Genomic DNA, 22,020 nt, shown 5'->3' with positions numbered 1-22,020 from the left:
TGAGTGCAGATGAAGAGACATTTGTTTTTTAGTTGGAGGTTATGAGGTTTGAAGATATCTAAGAGGATTGCATAGAGAAAAGTTTGGTATTTGAACCACAGATCAGAATTAAGTATACATGGCTTCTTGTGAAGACTGAGAAGAATGTTTGGTAGGAAACTAAAGAAGGGTTCAAATTGAAATTTGAGTTTTAGAAGAGTGCCTAGATAAAACCTAATTGCTTACCTGAGGAAGTTTGGTTAACACTACCCAAATAAGCAGAATAGAGAAGGGTTTTTAAAATGATTGTCTGAAGAATATTATGCTGGTGCTCGTTTGTAGGTATTGTGTAAAAATCTATTTTGTGGCCTAGTAGGTTTTAGAAATTCTGAAATAGGTAGAGTTGACAAGTTTCTTTGCTGCAGGGCGTTTGTCAGTCATCAGTGTGCTTTGTCACCCTTCTGAGTAGAATGTGTAGTTTATGCTGCTTCCCACATGTTGAATAAATATTTGAGAAGCAGCAAAGTAATAATGCCACTTGTAATATTTTCCTTTTTAATAAAGTCTCACCTCACATACCATTTACTTTGAATATTGACTTAAATTTGTGTTAATATATGTAATTTATGGTTTATTTTGTCATAATATATACATAGACCAAAATTGTTTTTTCTTGGCAGTTTCCTACCATAGTTTAGAAAGAAAACATTTAAGTAAATTTGTCAGTTTAGTCCAGTTGAGCATCATCAGGATTTATTGTGGTATAGTACATGTTATAAAAATATCTCAGTTGATTGCGCCACTGCACTCCAGCCTGGGCGACAGAGCGAGACTCCGTCTCAAAAAAAAAACAAAAACCTCAGTCAGCCTTCAATTTCCAATCTGAATTGTAGAGAAAATATAAATGAATATTGAATGACAGAAAAAAGGCTGCATGTGACTATAGCCAAATGAGTATTTAAATAAGTGAACAGCTTCATTAATACAATTAAATCATGTTTATAATGAAAATTTTTTTCTGCTGTAGCTAGAAAATATTTCCGTTTTAGAGGGTAGTAGTCATGTTATGTGAAGTGACATCATCCCCAGATTATGGGAAATTCTAGATATGCCAGTGAGCATGTAGAAGAGATCATGAATAAAATAGTGTAAAATGGTGTAAACAGAGCTTTGAGTTACCCTAAGTGGTTCTTCATGAATCTCAGTTGCTTATTGCTCTACTTGGGCAACTTATTCTTTTTTTTTTTTTTGAGATAGAGTCTCGCTCTGTCGCCCAGGCTGGAGTGCAGTGGCGCGATCTCGGCTCACTGCAAGCTCCGCCTCCCGGGTTCACGCCATTCTCCTGCCTCAGCCTCCTGAGTAGCTGGGACTACAGGCGCCCGCCAGCACGCCCGGCTAAATTTTTGTATTTTTAATAGAGACGGGGTTTCGCTGTGTTAGCCAGGATGGTCTCGATCTCCTGACCTTGTGATCCACCCTCCTCGGCCTCCCAAAGTGCTGGGATTACAGGCGTGAGCCACCGCGCCCAGCCTATTTGGGTAACTTTCAAACCTTCATGGAGTCACCTTGAGTTCATTTTTTTTTTTTTTTTTTTAAAGACAGAATTTTGCTTTTTTGCCCAGGCTGGAGTGCAATGGCGTGATCTTGGCTCACTGCAACCTCCGCCTCCCGGGTTCAAATGATTCTCCTGCTTCACCCTCCCCAGTAGCTGGTATTACAGGCAATGCCACCATGCTTGGCTAATTTTGTATTTTTAGTAGAGACGGGAGTTCTGCCATGTTGACCAGTCTGGTCTCGAACTCCTGACCTCAGGTGATCCACCCTCCTCAGCCTGCCAAAGTGCTGGGATTACAGGTGTGAGCCTCCACGCCCAGCCTTGAGCACTTTTATATTTATTTCCTTTTCTCTGTTTTTCCAATCTAAATCATAAAGGCAATTTTATATATATATATATATATATGTGTATATATATATATTTTTTAATTTTTTGTATTTTCAAAAGTCACCTAGAGTGGTTTTTTCTTTTGAGACGGGATCTCACTCTGTCGTCCAGGCTGGAGTGCAGTGGCGTGATCTCAGCTCACTGCAACCTCTGCCTCCTGGGTTCAAGCAATTTCTCTTGCCTCAACCTCCTGAGCAGTGGGACTACAGGCATGTACCACCATGCCTGGCTACTTTTTGTGTTTTTGGTAGAGACGGGGTTTCACCATGTTGGAGAGGCTGTTCTCAAACTCCAGGGCTCAAGTGATCTGGCCTGCCTCGGCCTCCTAAAGTACTGGGATTACAGGCGTGGGCCACCGCGTCTGGCCTAACCTATAGTGGTCTTTATGTTATTATTGCTAATGATGTTGCTGCCTGACTGAAAGAAGTTTGTGCCATTGAGATAGAGACAGATCAGTGGAAAGAATTTTCAGTTTAGCGTCAAGAGATTATACTTGATTTGGGAGTTGACTGACATCTATTGTAAGATTTTCTTTCCTTTTTTTCTGTTTTCTGGAAACGGGGTTTTACTATGTTGCCGAGGCTGGTCTTGAACGGAACTCCTGATCTAAAAGGATCCTTCCACCTCAGCCTCCCAAATAGCTGGGATTACAGGCATGCACCACAACGCCTGGCTTTGTGATTAATATCACAGGTTTAAAGGTTGAGACTGAGAAACTCAGTCCTGTGTTTCATTATAGAAACTGAGTTCTGAGACTGTACTACTTTTAAGGGAATAGTTTAAAGAAGGCACAATAGAAAAAAGGTCGGCAGGGCATGGTGACTCACGTCTGTAATCCAAGCACTTTGGGAGGCCGAGGTGGGCAGATCACGAGGTCAGGAGTTCGACACTAGCCGTACCAACATGGTGAAAACCCATCTCTACTAAAAATACAAAAATTAGCCAGGTGTGGTGGCAGGTGCCTGTAATCCCAGCTACTCAGGAGGCTGAGGCAGGAGAACCTGGGTGGCGGAGGTTGCAATGAGCTGAGATTATGCCATTGCACTCCAGCCTGGGTGACAATAGTGAGACTTCGTCTCAAAAAAAAAAAAAAAAAAAAAAAAAAAGGCGAATAAGATGATATAATGTAGTTGTGTGACTTTAAATGAACTAAAAATTAGCAGATAATACAGAAGACACTGAATGTTTCACATAAAGATGATACAGTTTTGGAACTTTTTCTTCCTAGTTATTTATTTTTTTTCTAAACTGAGGTTAGAATTGTATTCTCTGACATTCCACTGATAATCAGCAGAGGATGGGGTGAGAGAGGGGAAATGGTGCTTATAACTCCTTCAGAGTGGTGAAAGAAAGGAAACTGAGATTACAATAATTTTTTAATGGATATTTTGCATAGTGCATAAATGACAGATGCATAAGTAGTATTCTGTCTTTGGTTTAGAATTGAAGTGCAGAAATTCTATTACTTTGATATTAATTTAAAGTTATGTATAAATAATATTTTTTAACTCTTTAATCACGTTACTTTTTTGAAAAAAGGTTTTGCTCACAAATTGCCAAGAGAATATATTTTGAATTGAAAAGACTTTTTTTTTTTTTTTTGGAGACAGTCTCACTCTTGTTGCCCAGACTAGAGAGTACAGTTGCGTGATCTAAGCTCACTGCAAGTTCTGTCTCCCAGGTTCAAGTGATTCTCGTGCCTCAGCCTCCTGAGTAGCTGGGACTATAGGCATGTGCTATCATGCCCGGCTAATTTTTTTTTTTTTTTTTTTTTTCTGGAGACATAGTCTCACTCTTGTTGCCCAGGCTGTGGTGCAATGGTGCGGTCTTGGCTCACCACAACCTCCGCCTTCTGGCTTCAAGCGATTTTCCAGCTCCAGCCTCCTGAGTAGCTAGGATTACAGGCATGCACCACCACACCCAGCTAATTTTGCATTTTTAGTAGAAATGGGGTTTCTCCGTGTTGGTCAGGCTGGTCTCAAACTCCTGACCTCAAGTGATCTGCCCACCTCAGCCTCCCAAAGTGCTGGGATTACAGGCACGAGCCATCGCGCCCAGCCTCTAATTTTTTGTATTTTTGGTAGAGACGGGGTTTTGCCGTGTTACCCAGGCTGGTCTCGAACTCCTGAGCTCAGGTAATCTGCCTACCTCAACCTCCCAAAGTGCTAGAATGACAGATGTGAGCCACCGTGCCTGGCCTAAGTTGAAAATAATACCTTTACGGTTTTTCTGAGTAAGCTCATCTTAGATTTGATTATGTTTAAAAAAAAAAAAAAAAAGAAACAAAACAACCTGGTATCTATGGGGGATTGGTTCCAGGACCCTCTCTAGATAATCAAAATCCAGATGTGCTCAAGTCCCTTGTATAAAATCGTATAGTTTTGCTTATAACCTATGCACATCTACATTTTCCTGTTACTTTAAATGATCTCTAGATTACTTATAATATCTAATGCAATGTAAATATTGAGTAAAAAGTTTTTATGCTCTATTGTTTATTGACAAAAAAGTTTGTACATGTTGTACATGTTTAGTAGAGATGCAACTATCCATTTAAAAAAAAAAAAAGTTTTCCGGCCAGGCGCGGTGGCTCATGCCTGTAATCCCAGCACTTTGGGAGGCCGAGGCGGGCGGATCACCTGAGGTCGGGAGTTTGAGACCAGCCTGACCAACATGGAGAAACCGCGTCTCTACTAAAAATAGAAAATTAGCTGGGTATGGCACAGCTATTCTTGTGGCTGAGGCAGGAGAATTGCTTGAACCTGGGAGGCGGAGGTTTTGGTGAGCCGAGATCACACCATTGCACTCCAGCCTAGGCAACAAGAGCAAAACTCCATCTCCAAAAAATAAATAAGTAAATAAAAAATGTTTTCCATCTGTAGTTAGTTGAATCCGTGGATGTAGAACCTGTGAATATGGAGGGCTGACTGCACTGTAAATTTTTTTAGGCCAGGTGTGGTGGCTAACGCCTGTAATCCCAGCACTTTGGGAGGCTGAGGTGGGCGGATCACCTGAGGTCAGGAGTTTGAGACCATCCTGGACAACATGGTGAAACCCAGGCTCTACTAAAAATAGAAAAATTAGCTGGGCGTGGTGGCGTGCACCTGTATTCCCAGCTACTTGGGAGGCTGAGGCACTAGAATCGCTTGAACTTGGGATGCAGAGGTTGTGGTGAGCCGAAATTGCACCACTGCACTCTAGCCTGGGTGACAGAGCAAGAATTTGTCTCAAAAATAAATAAATAAATAAATACTTTTACTTGTATATTCATAATGTACTGACTGGATGACTAGAAATGTATCTAATGAATATTGTTCCTTTTTAAAGGGCATACATCACAGAAGGAAGCCATGGAAGTAAGCCTTGATATAACAGCACTCAGCATTCTCCAACAGCCAGAAAAACTTCAGTGGGAGATTGTTGCAAATGTGCTTGAAGATACTGTTAAGGATCTTGAAGAACTTGGGGCAAATCCTTGTTTAACAAACTCTAAGAGTGAAAAGACAAAGGAAAAGCACCAGGAACAACACAACATTCCTTTTCCGTGTTTATTAGCTGGAGGTTTATTAACATACAAATCTCCTGCTACCTCACCCATTAGTAGTAATTCTCACAGGTCACTGGATGGTTTAAGCAGAACTCAGGGTGAAAGTATATCAGAACAAGGGTCAACTGACAATGAATCCTGCACTAATTCAGAACTAAATTCTCCTCTGGTAAGGAGGACTTTACCGGTTTTGCTTCTTTATAGCATCAAGGAATCTGATGAGAAAGCAGGAAAGATCTTTTCACAGATGAACAATATTATGAGTAAAAGTTTGCATGATGATGGTTTTACTGTTCCACAGATTATTGAAATGGAGCTGGATAGTCAGGAGCAGTTGTTATTGCAGGATCCTCCTGTGACTTACATTCAGCAATTTGCAGATGCAGCAGCCAACCTTACCTCTCCGGATTCTGAGAAGTGGAACTCTGTGTTTCCCAAGCCTGGGACTTTGGTTCAGTGCTTGAGGCTGCCAAAGTTTGCAGAGGAGGAGAATCTTTGTATAGACTCAATAACTCCTTGTGCTGACGGAATTCATTTGTTGGTAGGACTGCGGACATGCCCTGTTGAATCCTTGAGTGCAATAAATCAAGTAGAGGCCTTGAATAATTTAAATAAATTAAACTCTGCACTATGTAATAGACGGAAAGGTGAGCTGGAATCAAATCTTGCTGTAGTGAATGGTGCAAATATTAGTGTAATCCAACATGAATCACCAGCAGATGTACAGACTCCTTTGATAATTCAGCCTGAGCAGAGGAATGTTAGTGGTGGATATTTAGTGCTTTATAAAATGAATTATGCCACTCGGATAGTGACTTTAGAAGAGGAGCCAGTAAAAATACAACATATCAAAGATCCCCAGGACACAATTACCTCGCTCATTTTGCTTCCACCAGATATATTGGATAATCGAGAGGATGACTGTGAGGAACCTATTGAGGACATGCAGTTAACCTCAAAGAATGGTTTTGAGAGAGAAAAAACGTCTGACATTTCTACTCTTGGACACCTGGTAATAACCACTCAGGGAGGATATGTAAAAATACTAGATCTTTCAAACTTTGAAATTTTGGCCAAAGTGGAGCCTCCCAAAAAGGAGGGCACTGAGGAACAGGACACATTTGTTTCTGTGATTTACTGTTCTGGCACAGACAGGCTGTGTGCGTGCACCAAAGGTAAGTTGTTTGATTATGCTATAAATCTTATAAAATCCATGTATATATGGCATTTGTTTATGTGCATACCTAGTATGAATTTTAGGTTCAAATAGATGGAGAGGAATTAATTTTTTTGTAATGAAGTGGTAAATCCTTCTTTTTAAGCTGTTCTTAAAACTTTTTTCTACTGCCCTAGGTAAGGATTCTAACTGTAAATAAGTTAGTAAGTCACTTAGCAAGTATCTTCTGCTTTAACCTCAAGAAAATCATGTGTTTTTATTTCAGTGAGTCCCTGACTCTGCATCTGCTCAAATTTATGACCTTGGGCAAGTTACGTTAAATTCATTAAACCAGTTTTTATTTATTTATAAACTAGGATAAGAAAGTCTATTTCCTAGGCTTATTAGAATGAAATAATGTATGTAAAGTTTCTGGCACAGTTATTGGTCTTTATTTCCTTCTGAAATAAAAATACTTAGCAAACAATTTTTAGTTTTGCTAAATACACTTTTTTGTCTGATTTACTCCTGATCTTTGGCTAGTAGTGAATTCGTTTTGCAATTTTGAAGCACTATGTAGATTAAGATAGAGTGCAATTATTTTTTCTTTTTTTCTCCTTTCTTTTCCTTTTCCTTTCCCCTTTCCCCCTTTCTTTCCCCCTCCCCTCCTTTCTTTTCCTTTTTTTTTTGAGAGGAAGTTTCATTCTTGTTGCCCAAGCTGAAGTGCAATGGCCCAATCTCAGCTCACTGCAACATCCGCCTCCCAGGTTCAAGCAATTCTCCTGCCTCAGCCTCCCGAGTAGCTGGGATTACAGGCGCGTGGCACCATGCCCGGCTAATTTTTTGTATGTTTAGTAGAGACAGGGTTTCACCATGTTAGCCAGGCTGGTCTTGAACTCCTGACCTCAGGTGATCCACCCACCTCAGCCTCCCAAAGTGCTGGATTACAGGCATGAGCCACCATGCCAGGCCTTTTCTTTTCTTTCTCAGGGTCTCACTGTGTTGCCCAGGCTGGAGTGCAGTGGCATGATCTCAGCTCACTGCAGCCTCAACCTCCTGGGCACAAGCGGTCCTCTCGCCTTGGCCTCCTGAATAGCTGGGACTACAGTGCATAGCTGGGACTATGCACTACCATGTTCAGCTAATTTTTGTATTTTTTTGTAGAAATGGGATTTCGCCATGTTGCTCAGGCTGGTCTCAAACTCCTGAGTTCGAGTGATCTGCCTGCCTCGGCCTCCCAAAGTGCTGGGATTACAGGCGTGTGGCATTGTGCCTGGCCTATTTTTTTCTTTATATACATTTTAAGTTAGGGAGATAAAGCAGTTTTTGAAAAGGATTACTGACAATATCAGGCAAAATGAATAGTTCTATTGATTGTCTAGCAGAAATTTAGGACTAGGAGATAGTTGAAGCCTAAGTGACTATAACTAAGGTATGGCAGAGGAATTAGGATCTGAGCAGTTATGCATGCATCTCATCTGTGGTTCTGATAGTAATTAGACTGTTTTTCCTCTCTTTAAATAGATTTCAAGAGTTTAGCCAAGGAACATAATGGTGAATGTAGTGGTTAGATTGCCTTCTTTGAACTATATGTAGTGAAATTATTTTTTTATTTTTATTTTTTGTTTTTGAGACAGAGTCTCACCCTGTCAACAGGCTGGGGTGCAGTTATGCAATCTTTGGCTCACTGCAGCTTCTGCCTCCCAGGTTCAAGTGATTCTCCGGCCTTAGCCTCCAGAGTAGCTGGGACCACAGGTGCGCGTCACCACACTTGGCTAATTTTTGTATTTTTAGTAGTGATGAGGTTTCACTGTGTTGGCTAGTCTGGTCTCGAACTGCTGACCTCGAGCGATCCGTCTGCCTTGGCCTCCCAAAGTGATGGGGTTATAGGCATGATCCACTGCACCCAGTGAAATTTCTGTAATTTCTAGTGAAAGTATAATGGAAAAAAATCTTTGAATATCATAAAAATCCAACTAGATTAATTTAGAAAATGAGCAGTGTAGTCTGATAACTTTAGACTAATAAAACTTGGAATTACAGTTGAGAATTTCAGAATAACCCTTAAAATTCTGTGTGGTATCAGAGATAATTTGAATTTATTGATCGTATATGTGCCAGTTCATTGTTGTAAGAACTTTACCTGTGTTCATTTAGTCATCACACCAACTTTAATATACTATTATTGTCTCCATTTTGTAGATAAAGATACTGAAGGAAAGAAAGGTTAAGTAACTTATTAAGTAATAGAGCTAATAAATGTCAGAGCCAGCATTCAAACCTGGGAGTCTTTCATCAGAGCACTTTAAATGGCATTATACTGCCATAATACAACAAAAGATGAAGAATCTTACACTGAATTCTTTGCATTCTTTTAATCTGAAAGATTTAAAAATTGACAATTATTTAACTTGCTGTAGGTCATCCAAAATGGAGCTGGACTTGGAACTTAGGTGACATGGCACCCCGGTGCACATCTTTATAAGAAACTACTATTTTCCAGAAATGCAATAAGGGTTTTTAATGCTTTCAATTATTGGATGTGCTATGCTTTAGGTAACTCAGAAGAGAAATAGTATTTACACCTTAAATATTTAAGTTATTAAGTTTTTTAGCATTTAAATAAAAGTATTGGCCAGGTGTGGTGGTGCGTACCTGTAATCCCAGCTACTTGGGAGGCTGAGACAGGAGAATCACTTGAACCCAGGAGGAGAAGGTTGCAGTGGGCTGAGATCACGTCACTTCACTCCAGCCTAGGCGACTGAGCAAGACTCCATCTGAAACAAAACAAACAAACAAAAAAGTATTTAAAATAGATGGTGGTTTTCTTGGAGTTTGTACAGTCCGGAATTCCTAGAACATGATCTCATGTGATAGGGAATTTATCCAGATGATGAAAGATAAGAAAAACCTGAGAAGTTAGTTGCTTTCAAAATGATCTCCTAATTCTTCAGGGATTGACTGATGAAGGTGCATTTGAAAAGATAATAACAAAGGGGAAAGAAACGTTGATGTCTTAAAATGTATGTACATGTATGATTTTTAAAAAGCATCTCAGACTGAATCAAATGGATGTGACCCTGTCTTCTGAGTATATTCAAATAACATAAAACTCTTTTTCTTATGGAGAATCAAGTCTTTTCATAAAAATAAATCTATAGTTAATATATGTTTTAAGTTAATTTTATATAGGATTAATAATATACTAAATGTAGATTTGTTAAGCTATGTTTGATAATTCAGGAATAGAATATATACACACTACATATAAAATTTTGTAAAAGGCATAAAATAAAAAAGTGTGAATTTCAAAAATTTAGAGTTTAAAGTGAAAGATAAATTGGTATTCTGCTTGGTGCAAATACATTTAAAATCAATAGGAAAGACAAATGAGAAAGTAAGACTAAGATGTATCAGTGGAGTATAAGGATAGGGTGCAGTTATGATACCTGACAAAATATTAATGCTTAAAAATTAAAGTTTTTTAAAAGGCCACAATTAATAGGGAACATACCATGAAATATAACAATACTGAATATAAATATGACCCCAACAACATAAAGCCTATATACCTGTACTGATATTCAGAAGGAGAATAATAAGTTGAGCCATAATTGCTTTGAAAGTCTTTAATAATCTCACTATCTGGGATTATCAGACTGTATGGTCACATCCTTGTTTTGGTACTTGTTTCTTGTGTAAAACATTCCTTTAGTCTTCTGTTCCTGCTTTGCTAAGAGTTTCCAATAGGAATGAATGTCACATTTTGTCAAATACTTGTTTGCATCCATGGAGATCATTTGGTTGTTCTTTTTAGTTCAGTATGGTGAAATATATTGATTGACTTTTGGATATTAAATCAACTTTGCGTTCCTGGGATAAAACCCACTTGGTCATAATGCATTACCTTATATATTGTTGGATACAATTTGCTAAAATTTTGTTCATAATTTTTGCATATTGTTTATCAGGGATATTATATGTTCCTTGTAATCTTTCTTTTTTAGTTTTTGCTTTTTGTAATCTTTATCTGGTTTTGATATCAGTGTAATGCTTGCCTGATAGAATGAGTTGGGAAGTATTCTCTCTCCAATTTTGTGGTAAAGTTTGTGTAGAATTCGTCTTGTTTTTCCTTAAATATTTGGTAGAATTCACTAGTGAAGCTCTTTGGGCCCAGAGATTTTTTTTAGTGGGAAGATTTTGAATATACAAATTCAATTATGTTTATAGAGACTTCCTAAGGTTTTTTATTTTTTATTTTTTGTGAGTTCTGATAGTCTTTTTGTCAGTTTTTAACTTATGAAATTTTAGCGTAAAGAATTTCATAGTATTACCCACAATCCTTTTATTTACTTTTTATTTTTTTTGAGACAGAGTCTCGCTTTGTCACCCAGGCCGGAGTGCAGTGGTGCAGTTTTGGCTCACTGCAACCTCTGCCTCCTGGGTTCAAGTGATTCTCTCACCTCAGCCTCCCAAGTAGCTGGGACTACAGGTACACCACCATGCCTGGTTAATTTTTGTATTTTTAGTAGAGACGAGGTTTTGCTCTGTTGGCCAGGCTGGTCTTGAACTCCTGACCTCAAGTGATTCACCTGCATTGGCCTCCTAAAGTGCTGGAATTACAGGTGTGAGCTACCATGCCTGGCTCCTTACATTCCTTTTAATATTTGTAGACTCTTTAGTGATGTCACTGCTCTCATTTGTGATACTGATCGATGATTTGGTTTTTTTTTTCCTGCTTCATCTGTCTAGAGGTTTATCTGTTTTATTGATTTTTTTTTTTTCAGAACAACCTGCTTCTGATTTAAATGACATTTTTTTCTTTGTTATTTTTCTGTTTTCCCTTTTACTGGATTTCCATTTTAATGTTATTATTTCCTTCCTTCCGCTTGATTTGGGTTTATTTTGCTCTTCTCTAGTTTTTTTCTTTTCTTTTTTTTTTTTTTGACACAGAGTTTCACTCTGTCACCAGGCTGGAGTGCAGTGGCGCGATCTTGGCTCACTGCAACCTCTGCCTCCCAGATTCAAGTGATTCTCCTGCCTCAGCCTCCCGAGCAGCTGGGACTACAGGCCCGCGCCACCAAGCCCAGCTAATTTGTGTATTTTTGGAAGCCACAGGGTTTCACCATGTTGGCCAGGATGATACTGATCTCTTGACCTCGTGATCTGCCCGCCTCGACCTCCCAAAGTGCTGGGATAACAGGGCATGAGCCACCGCGCTGGCCTTCTTTAGTTTCTTAAAGTAGAAGCTTATTGGTTTGAGATCTTTTCTAATATAGGAAATTTAAAGCCATAAATATTTTTGGAAGCACTGTCTTAGTGATACCTCCAAAATTTTGATACATTGTGTTTTTCGTTTTTTTCATTTGGATCAAAATATGTTCTAATTTCCCTTGTGATTTCTTGTTTGGCCCAGAGGTTATTTAAAAGTGTTTTGTTTAGCCTCCAAATACTTGAGGTTTCTCTAGATTTCTTTCTGTTCTGGATCTCTAACTTATTTCCATTGCTGTCAGAGAATATAATTTATATGAAGTCAGTATTTTGAAATTTATTGAGACTTTTTCATGACCCAGCATCTGGTCTGTCCTGGAGAATGTTCTATGTGCACTTGAAAAGAATTTGTGTTGGGCACCCATGGGGTAGAGTGTCGTACAAATTTCACTTGTATACGTGTATGTTTTTGAGTTGTTAAAGTCTTCCTGATTTTATATTGAGCCTTCTTCTATCAATTTTGAGAGCAAGTATTGAAATCCCTAACTATGTTTTTGTTGAATTGTTCACTTTTAAGTCTGTTTTTGCTTCATTTGTCTTTTGGCTCTTTTGTTAGACTGTTTCATAATTGTTACATCTTTCTGATGTATTGGTCCTTTTGTCATTATGAAATATTCCTCTGTCTCTATTTTGTGTCATGCTAATAAAATCACTCTGGTTTTCTTATGGTTACAGTTTGCATTATGTATCTTTTCCACAATTTTACTTTCAACTAACTTGTGATTTTGAATCTGAAGTGGGTCTCTTAGATGCATATAATTAGGTCTTGCTTTTTTATACAGTTGGATAACCTGTGCCTTTTAAATTTGAATGACTTTACGCTTAAGGTAATTATTGCTATGGTTGCATTTATGTCTGCCATTTTGATTTTTTAAAATGTTTTTTACATTCCTTTGTTACTCCTTCACTGCATTCTTTTGTGTTGAATAAATATTTTTAGTGCACCATTTTAATCCCTCTGTTGATTTTTTTTTTAAGAAAAAAAATTTATATAACATTAGTGAAGAATAATTTGTTAGGGACACCCAGAGACCTACTGTCAAACCAAGAACTAAAGCAGTATGGGTATCTTGCATCTATGAATGTGTCCCTCCACCCCTCTCCCAAACTCTGCCCTTTTCCTGCAGATAACTGTTACTCAATAATTTTTATGTCTTTCCTTTTATAAAGAAAACTGGTTTTATGCTTCGGATGTGAATATTTCAACATATTTTATTGATGTTGCTTGTTTTTGCCCTTTATAAGAATGATACCAAACTCTAACTAGTTTTGGGGGACTTGATTTTCCTCTCTTATTATGTTTTAAGATTACCCATTTTGCTGCATGCCTTGTAGATCATTTAATTTTCACTTACACTTAGTACTCCAGTGTGCAAAAAACCCACAAATAATTTATCCATTTTCCTGTCAGTGGACATCTTGTTTATTTCTGTTTTTTCTGCTATAAACATCTTGTGTAAGTTCCTTGGTGCACATATGTGAGGGGCTCTCTATTCTTTTTTTTTTGAGACAGAGTCTCGCTCTGTTGCCAAGGCTGGAGTGCAGTGGCGCCGATCTCAGCTCACTGCAGCCTTCACCTCCCGGGTTCAAGTGATTCTCATGCCTCAGCCTCCCAAGGTTAGCTAGGATTACAGGCGTCTGGCTAATTTTTGTATTTTTACAAAACAGATGGGGTTTCCCCATATTGGCCAGGCTGGTCTCTAACTCCTGACCTTAAGTGCTCCACCTGCCTTGGCCTCCCAAAGTGATGAGATTACAGGCGTGACCCACTGTTGCCGGCCTGAGACTCTCAATTCTTAAGAGTAGAATTGTTGGGTCATGGGTTATAATCTTTTTTTTCTTTTTAATATATGTTAAATATACGTAATGAAGTTTACTATTTTAACTATTTTACAGCATATAATATAGTGGCTATAATATATTCACAATGTTGTATAACGACCAGTACTGATTTCCAGAACTTTCCCATCATCCTAAACAAAAACTCTGTAACCATTAAGCAGTAACTTCCCATTCATTCTACCCTCCGCCGCTGGTAACCTCAGTTCTACTTCTGTATGACTTTGCCTATTGTAGATACCTCATATAATTGGAATCATATATTTGTCCTTTTGTGTCTAGTTTCTTTCACTCAGCATATTTTTAATGTTTTTAATGTTCACCCATGTATCACATCTTTGTTCCTTTTTATGCCAAATAATATTCCATTACAGTAGGGCCCCTCCACCCCCCCCAGCCCCTGCCCGTTATCTGTGGTCAGCTTTGGTCTGGAAATATTAAATGGAAAATTTCAGAAACCAACAACTGATAATTATTAAATTACTCACCATTCTGAGTAGTGTAATAAAAATCTCTTCTTGTCCCACCCAGGACACAAATCATCATTTTGTCCAGCATCTCCATGCTGTATACACTACCTGTCTGTTAGTCACTTAGTAGCTGTCTTGGTTATCAGATTGTCTGTCACTGGTATCGCAGTGCTTGTGTTCAAGTAACCATTTTACTTAATAATGGCCCTAAAGTTCAAGAATAGTGATGCTAGCTATCGGATATGCCAAAGTGAAGCTGTTTTGAAGTTTTTTCTTTATGTTGAAAAGGTGAAAATTTTTGACTTGGAAAGAAAACAATTTTATGTGCAGGTTTCTAAGATTTATGGTAAGAACAAATCTTCTATTTGTGAAATTGTGAACAGTATATTGCTATCATTGTTCTATTTTGTTAGTTATTGTTCATCTCTTCCTGTGCCTAATTTATAAATTAATCATATGTGTGTGTGTATATATGAATATATATATATATATGAAAAAACAATATATATACATATTGGGTTTGATACTATCCACAGTTTCAGTCATCACTGCGAGGTCTTGGAACTGTGACTACTGTAAGGGGTGACTATTGTAACTCAGCATTTGGGTTGTTTCCACATTTTGGCTATTGTGAATAATGCCCCTATAAACATTGGTGTACAAATATTTGAGTCCCCGTTTTCAGTTGTTTTGGGTATATACCTAGGAGTGGAATTGTTGGGTCACATGGTAATTCTGTGTTCAACTTTTTTTTTTTTTTTTTTTTGAGATGGAGTTTCACGCTTGTTGCCCAGGCTGGAGTGCAGTGACGCGACCTCGGCTCACTGCAACCTTTGCCTCCCCAGCTCAAGTGAGTCTCCTGCCTCAGCCTCCCAAGTAGCTGGGATTAGGCACGCACCACCACGCCCGGCTATTTTTTGTATTTTTAGTAGAGACACTATTTTGCCATGTTGACCATGCTGGTCTCCAACTCCTGACCTCAGGTGATCCTCCCACCTCGCCCTCCCAAAGTGCTGGGATTACAGGTGTGAGTCACCACGTCTGGCCTATGTTTAACCTTTTGAGAATCACCAAGTTATTTTCCACAGAGTCTGCACCATTTTACATTTCCACAAGCAGTTTGGAAGGGTCCCAATTTTTCTACATCCTGGCCAACATTTGTTATTTTTGGTCTTTTTGATAATAGTCAACCTAGTGGTTGTGAAGTGGTATCTGTTGTGGTTTCGGTTTGCACTTTCCTAATGATTAGTGATGTTGAGCATTTCTTCATGTGTTTATTGGTGATTTGTATTTCTATAATAGACGTAGAAATGTCTATTCATGTCCTTGTCCACTTTTGAATTTTTTTTTTTTTTGGTTGAGTTGTAGGAACGTTTTTAGAAATTCAGGATTCATATCCTAATAGATATGATTTGCAAATACTTACTTTGTCACATTCTGTGTGTTTTCTTTTTACTTTCTTGATAGTGTCCTTTGATGCACAAAACATTGGCATTTTGAAAAAGTCCAGTTTATCTTTTTGTTGATAATCTTACGTTCAGACATCATTTTCCTGTTTTTCTTTAGTTTTTGTCCATTGTTCCCTTTAGCTAATTGGCTGTATAAAGAGAATTCATTTAACGTTTTTGACTAATAATTCCAATATCTGGGCTTTCTCAGGTATGCTTTCTGATAATTCTTCTTTTTCCTCCTGTAAATGGGCCATACTTTGCTATTTCTTTGAGTGCTTTGTAATTTTTTGTTGTAGTCAGAACTTTCTGAGTATTGTAATGTGGTACCTCTAGAAATCTTATTCTCTCACTCGGGGAGATTTTGCTTGTTTCCAGCTGCAGCCATCCATTTGTGACATTTTCAAACTATTTGTACAAAGGCTATAGAACCCTCTCCCCACTCTTATCCTTCCAAAAAAGAGTTCTATCTCTTTAAATCTTCCTGTAGATCCTGTTTCGGCTTTGTCCCCTTAAATCTTCTGGTGGCTGCTGCTTGGAGAAGCAGCTGCAGTCTCAGAAGGGTGAAACCCAGGCAAGAGTCTATTCTGGTCCCTTAGGGAACTGCTAGACCAACCAAAATGCCCAACCCTATATTTTGGGAAGAGAAGGTCCTTCCTGTCCGCCCTGGCACTAGCCAGCTGCTTCCAGCACATGTGCCACTTTCCCCCACAGCTGTGTCAGGGCTGAGGATGGAGGGGATGGTAGCTGGTAGGCCACCCTCTTACCAGGGATCAGTCTCCTCTGTTTGTTGTAGATATCCTGTTAGGTCCCATAGTTCTGAAATAGTTGATTCCAATCACACTTTCTAGTTCAGTGGTTGCTTTGGTGGAGGGACTGATCCCTAGAGCTTCCTACTCTGCCATTTGGCATGAAATCACTGGTCCCCGTGTTGATTCTGGTTTCTTTTTCTGATACTACTTTTTGTTGAGTTATATTTTGGTGGTTTAATTAATAATACAATCTACTTCAGAATAATACTTTATTCTAGTAAAATATGTAGGAACTTTGCTCTTATCTCTCCCTACCCCGTACATTACATTTAAGTATGTTATAAACCCAACAGAATGGCCGGGTGTGGTGGCTCACGCCTGTAATCCCAGCACTTTGGGAGGCCAAGGCAGGCAGATCACCTAAGGTCAGGAGTTCAAGACCAGCCTGGCCAACATGGCAAAACCCTGTCTCTACTAAAAATACAAAAATTAGCCGGGTGTGGTGGTGGGCACCTGTAATCGCAACTACTCAGGAGGCTGAGGCAGGGAGAATCACTTGAACCAGGGAGGCAGAGGTTGCAGTGAGCTGAGATCACGCCATTGTACTCCAGCCTGGGCAACAGAGCGAGACTCCGTCTTAAAACAAAAAACAAACAAAACCCAACAAAACATGTTACAATTATTTTATACAACCATTATCTTTTTTAAAAGTTGGCAAAGAAATGAGAAAAACATTTATTTATTATATTCACCTACTTACCATTTCTGTTCTTTATTTTTTCAGTGAACTTGAAGTTGCTTTCCTTCCTCTTAAAGGAGCTTTCTTTGGGGCTTTCTTTGTTACATATCATAAGGCAGGTTGCTAGCATAAAGTTCTCTCAGTCTTTGTTTTTCTGGAAATGTCTTCATTTCACATTCATTTTTGAGGATTAACGCTACGTAGAGAATCTGTTGACAGTTTCTTTTCTTTCTGTACTTTAAATGTCATTCCATTGCCTCTGGTCTCCACTGTTTCTCATAGTGATCTGTTAATTTGTGCTGTTGTTTTCATGTCTGATGAGTAATTTTTATCTCGCTGTCTTCATGATGTTCCCTTTGCCTTTGACTCTCAAGAGCTTATATATATGTGTGCTATTTCTTTATGTTTATCCTATTTCAGGGTCATTGAACTTGAGTGAATTTGTGGTTTTCTATCGGATTTGGTAAGTTTTTGCCCATTATTTTTTCAGGTGGAATTCTCTTCTTCATGGAATTCCCATTACATGTATGTTCTTAATATTTTATCTGTCCCATAGGTCTCCAAGCTTCTTTTAATTTTTATTTTATTTTTTTTGAGACAAAGTCTTGCTCTTGTAGCCCAGGCTGGAGTGCAGTGGCACGATCTCAGCTCACTGCAACCTCCGCCTCCCAGGTTCAAGCGATTCTCCTGCCTCAGCCTCCTGAGTAGCTCAGGGGATTATAGGCGCCTGCCACCACACCCGGCTAATTTTTGTATTTTTAGTAGAGATGGGGTTTCACCATGTTGGCCAGGCTGGTATCGAACTCCTGATCTCAGGTGATCTGCCCGCCTCTGTCTCCCAAAGTGCTGGGATTACGGGCGTGAGCCACTGCTCCCGGCCTTTAATTTTTTAAAAAATATTTTTATTTGTTGAGTCGTTTATACCATTATTTCCTCTAATCTCTATACCCCTGGTTTCCTCTTATTCTATAAAAATATTTACAATAGATCCTTGAAGTCTTTGCTAAATCTGAAGTCTGAGAAGACATTTTCAGGTGTGTGTGTGTGTGTGTGTGTGTTTTACATCTTGAATGTGGGTCTCTCTCTCTTTGCATGTCTTGTAATGTTTTATTTATTTACTGGACATTTAAAACAACACTATAGCAATCTGGATTCAGATCTCCCTATCTTTTGCCAGGTGGTTGTTGCTTTGTTTGTTGAATCTGTGAAATCTGAATCTGTGAAATCTCTTTTGTATTGTGCAGCTGCTGATTTCTGTCATTTATTCTGCCTAGTTTTAGTTTTTAAGACTTGTTTCTTATTTTGTTTCTTCTGTGGCAGCAGAGCTTAGTATTCAGCCAAAGATTGATAAGTGCAGTGTCCAAATACCTTTAGCCAGTAAGGCTGTGCTCAAGTGTGCCCTGGCCTTTATTTTCTGTTGTGCTTTCTCAGGTCTCTTTTGCATAGGCATAGAGGCTTAGTTGACTGAGGATGTAATAATGGCTTCGGCTCCCTCTGGTCTTTGCTGGACATGTGCACAGCCTCTGATCAAGGTGGGATTTGTGGAGAGTTTACCAGGCACCCTGTGCTTCTCTCACTACGTGTAATTCTGTGTTAAACCCCTGGTGTTTCTAGTGCTTTGCTTGCCCCAGACAGAATTGTGACCTCAAGTAGCAGACCTCCTTGTTTGTTTCCCACTGAAATCACCTCTTTAAACTGGAAGCTCTCCATCAATTGAGTCCCATCTGGAGATAGCAGTGAATGTGCTGGTTTTCACTGCTTACCTCACCCTCGTTAAATTACAGTTTTATCTAGCTTTATAGTTGCCTTTCAGGAAGGGGATTTATCATCTTCCTTCTTCTGCCATGCTGGAAGTGAATCTCCAAATTAGAATGTTAGAATATACTATTACCCATTAATTTTTTTGTCTTAATTAAAGCTAAATTTGCTGTCAGTTTTTTTCCTGTGACAGAGATTTTAAACTAGAAATTTGAGTTGCCTTCATTTCATTGTGAATGCTTTAAAAAATAAGAGTATTTGTTAAGTTTTGTTACTGTTGAGATTAAGAGATCTGGCTGTGGATTCCAGTATAGCTAGTGCCTCATCTGTAAAATGGCCACAGTAGTAGTTCTACCACAAGGGTTTTTGGTAAAGAGTAAATGAATTAATTAAAGCACTTAAAATACTGTCTCATAAAAGTAAGTACTAGATAAATACCTGTTTTCATGTATGTTTATGTATTTATCATTTTCTTCATAAAAATTTGGTTTCAATTTGTAATTCCTTGGCAATTAAATTTCTAAACTCTTGGAAATCACATTGGTAGCTTTCCTTATCTGCCTATGAAGTGACATTCAATTGTTTCCTAAGTAGTATTACATTTGAATATTTGAATGTTTATCCATTTTTTATGTATCTATGAAATTTACTACACTGTAGGTGGTGAGCTTCATTTTCTCCAAATTGGAGGAACCTGTGATGATATTGATGAAGCTGATATACTAGTGGATGGATCTCTTTCTAAAGGAATAGAACCATCTTCAGAAGGTTCCAAGCCTTTATCAAATCCTTCAAGTCCCGGCATTTCAGGTATGATATTAAATTTTTTAATGATTTTTAAAAAATGATTAGGTATTATTTATCATTTTTCTAGTTGTTGGAAGATGTAAACATTAAAGTAAGAAGTGATTCTCAACCTGTGTGGTATGTTACTCAATATTTGTGAGGTTATCTAAGAGGTTAAAACAAACATTTCAACCATTAATGAGCTTTTAGTCTAATTAGAGGAGGGAAAAATCATATAAAAGAGAATTCATTAAGTAAGAATAAAATTAGTAGACTGGCTCATATTATTAATATTACTACTGGAATTGAAAAGCTGAAAAAAGATACTGTCACTGAGTATATATTTAGGTGGTATATTCACACATACGTTGCCCCATCCTGAATCTCTTGATAGGTTTGTTTATATTTGTTTGTTGTTTTTGCCTTTTTTTCCCCATCCTTGACCCACATTGCCCTCCAGAGCTAATTTTTCAAAAGAAGTTTTGCTAGCATGCTACTCCCTGCCGAAAAATCATTATTTGCCTTGTAGACTTTTATGAAATCATTGTAGTCTGCTTCTCAATCTCCAGTTACTTGAGTTAACCAAGATGTCTTGGTTAAGTATACAACTTGGTATAAAAAGCTAAAATACTGAATATTCTCATATTTTATAGGTTATTGGTTGAATGGAGAAGATTTTTTATATAAAGTACAGAAAAATACTTTTTAGTAGAGGAAGGATGAATTTTGTAATGAAGAAATAAATAATGTAAAGAAAGGAGATTGACATGCTGTTAATATTTACAAACTAATCAGATTTAAAAGGGTGTAGACTTTGAGAAAAAGATGTGATTTGAATTAAACTTGTAATAATTTTATAGAACTGTCATTTTTTTCATTGTGAAAATACTCTAAACCTACCAGATTTTATATTTTAGTATTTCATTAATTTTTTAAAATGAGAACAACGGCTTCTCAGCGTTTTTTAATGTTATACATTTCACTGATGTGAGTGTATGTATAGCATTTGTAAAGAAACCTAATTAGTATGAAGCACGTTATTACTCTTATAATACTAGCATGTATGCAAGATTTTCTTAACTGCCACAGAAATAGAAAAAACAATTTAATTTTTCAGTTTGTAAGTATTTCTTTACCATATAGCTTTTGACTGTTTTAGTTTTTTATTCATATGTTATGTACTTGCTGATATCTAGCATTTTATTTTGTAAAAAACAGGGTCTAAAAGTTAATTATTGGTCTGATGTACATTGGCTTGCACTTTAGTAGCACTGCTTTTCTTGCCGTCCTTATTAGGGCTAAAGTTCAGTAAGCCCTTTTCTAACAGGTTGGGTTTGGGTTTCTTCAATAGCGAGTATTGTCTCTAATTTTAAATATTTAAGTTAGAATTTTCTTCTTTGCTATTATTTAGCCAGAGTTAGTTATCTTAGTTATATATAGATACCTGAGCCCACTTCATTAACTTTCAGAATATTTGGCAAGTGTTGCAATAGAAAACATAACCATGAATTAAAACTTCATTGTCTTCTTTTTTTTTTCTTTTACACCTATTTCAAATACTACTCTCACTAATGTTAAGGAGTTGATTTATTGGTGGACCAGCCATTCACCCTTGAAATCTTGACATCTCTAGTGGAGCTAACCCGCTTTGAGACTTTGACTCCAAGGTTTTCAGCGACTGTTCCTCCATGCTGGGTAGAAGTTCAACAAGAACAGCAGCAAAGGAGGCATCCTCAGCATTTGCATCAGCAACACCATGGTGATGCTGCTCAGCATACTCGAACTTGGAAACTACAGACCGACAGGTTAAAGATTTTCCCAAGATATTTAGTTTTAAGTTCATCTTGTATATTTGTTAGAGACAACTTAGAATTCCTAGGTATATTACTGTTTATCTTTTTTTTTTTTTTTTTTGAGACAGAGTCTCACTCTGTCACCCAGGCTGGAGTGCAGTGGCACAATCTCGGCTCACTGCAATCACTGCCTCCTGGGTTCAAGTGATTCTCCTGCCTCAGCCTCTCAAGTAGCTGGGACTACAGGCGCGCGTCACCACGTCCGGCTAATTTTTGTATTTTAGGTAGAGATGGGTTTCACTATGTTGGTCAGGCTGGTCTTGAACTCCTGATCTCAGGTGATCCACCCACCTCGGCCTCCCAAAGTGCTGGGATTATGGGCATGAGCCACCATGCCTAGCCTATTTGTCTTTTAAACTGTCTAAAAGATAAACAGTAATATACCTAGGAATTCTGTGTTGTCTCTAATAAATATTTAAGCTAATTTTTACACGTTGATGACTTTGTTCCTTCTGTTTGTCATATTGCTTTTGGAAATTG

General features: G+C 38.1%; 1 protein-coding gene across 25 annotated transcripts in view; it reads left to right on the top strand.

Annotated features, from left to right (window-relative positions):
- The window catches only part of BIRC6 (baculoviral IAP repeat containing 6), a 258,658-nt gene that overhangs the window by 51,845 nt on the left and 184,793 nt on the right, over positions 1-22,020 (top strand). For all 25 annotated transcript variants that reach the window (XR_010123126.1, XR_008500630.2, XM_054475624.2 and 22 more), the window contains exons 10-12: positions 5,249-6,643; positions 19,562-19,711; positions 21,267-21,492. Coding sequence is in view for 23 of the 25 variants with exons in the window: in XM_054475624.2 (XP_054331599.1) it covers positions 5,249-6,643; positions 19,562-19,711; positions 21,267-21,492 (1,771 nt within the window). In the remaining 2 variants the exon portion in view is untranslated. The remainder of the gene's footprint in view (positions 1-5,248; positions 6,644-19,561; positions 19,712-21,266; positions 21,493-22,020) is intronic.

This window comes from Pongo pygmaeus, chromosome 12, assembly GCF_028885625.2.
Source record: "Pongo pygmaeus isolate AG05252 chromosome 12, NHGRI_mPonPyg2-v2.0_pri, whole genome shotgun sequence".
NCBI lineage: Eukaryota > Metazoa > Chordata > Mammalia > Primates > Hominidae > Pongo > Pongo pygmaeus.
The sequence above is the reverse complement of the archived record's forward strand: the minus strand, read 5'-3'. Positions and strand labels throughout refer to the sequence as shown.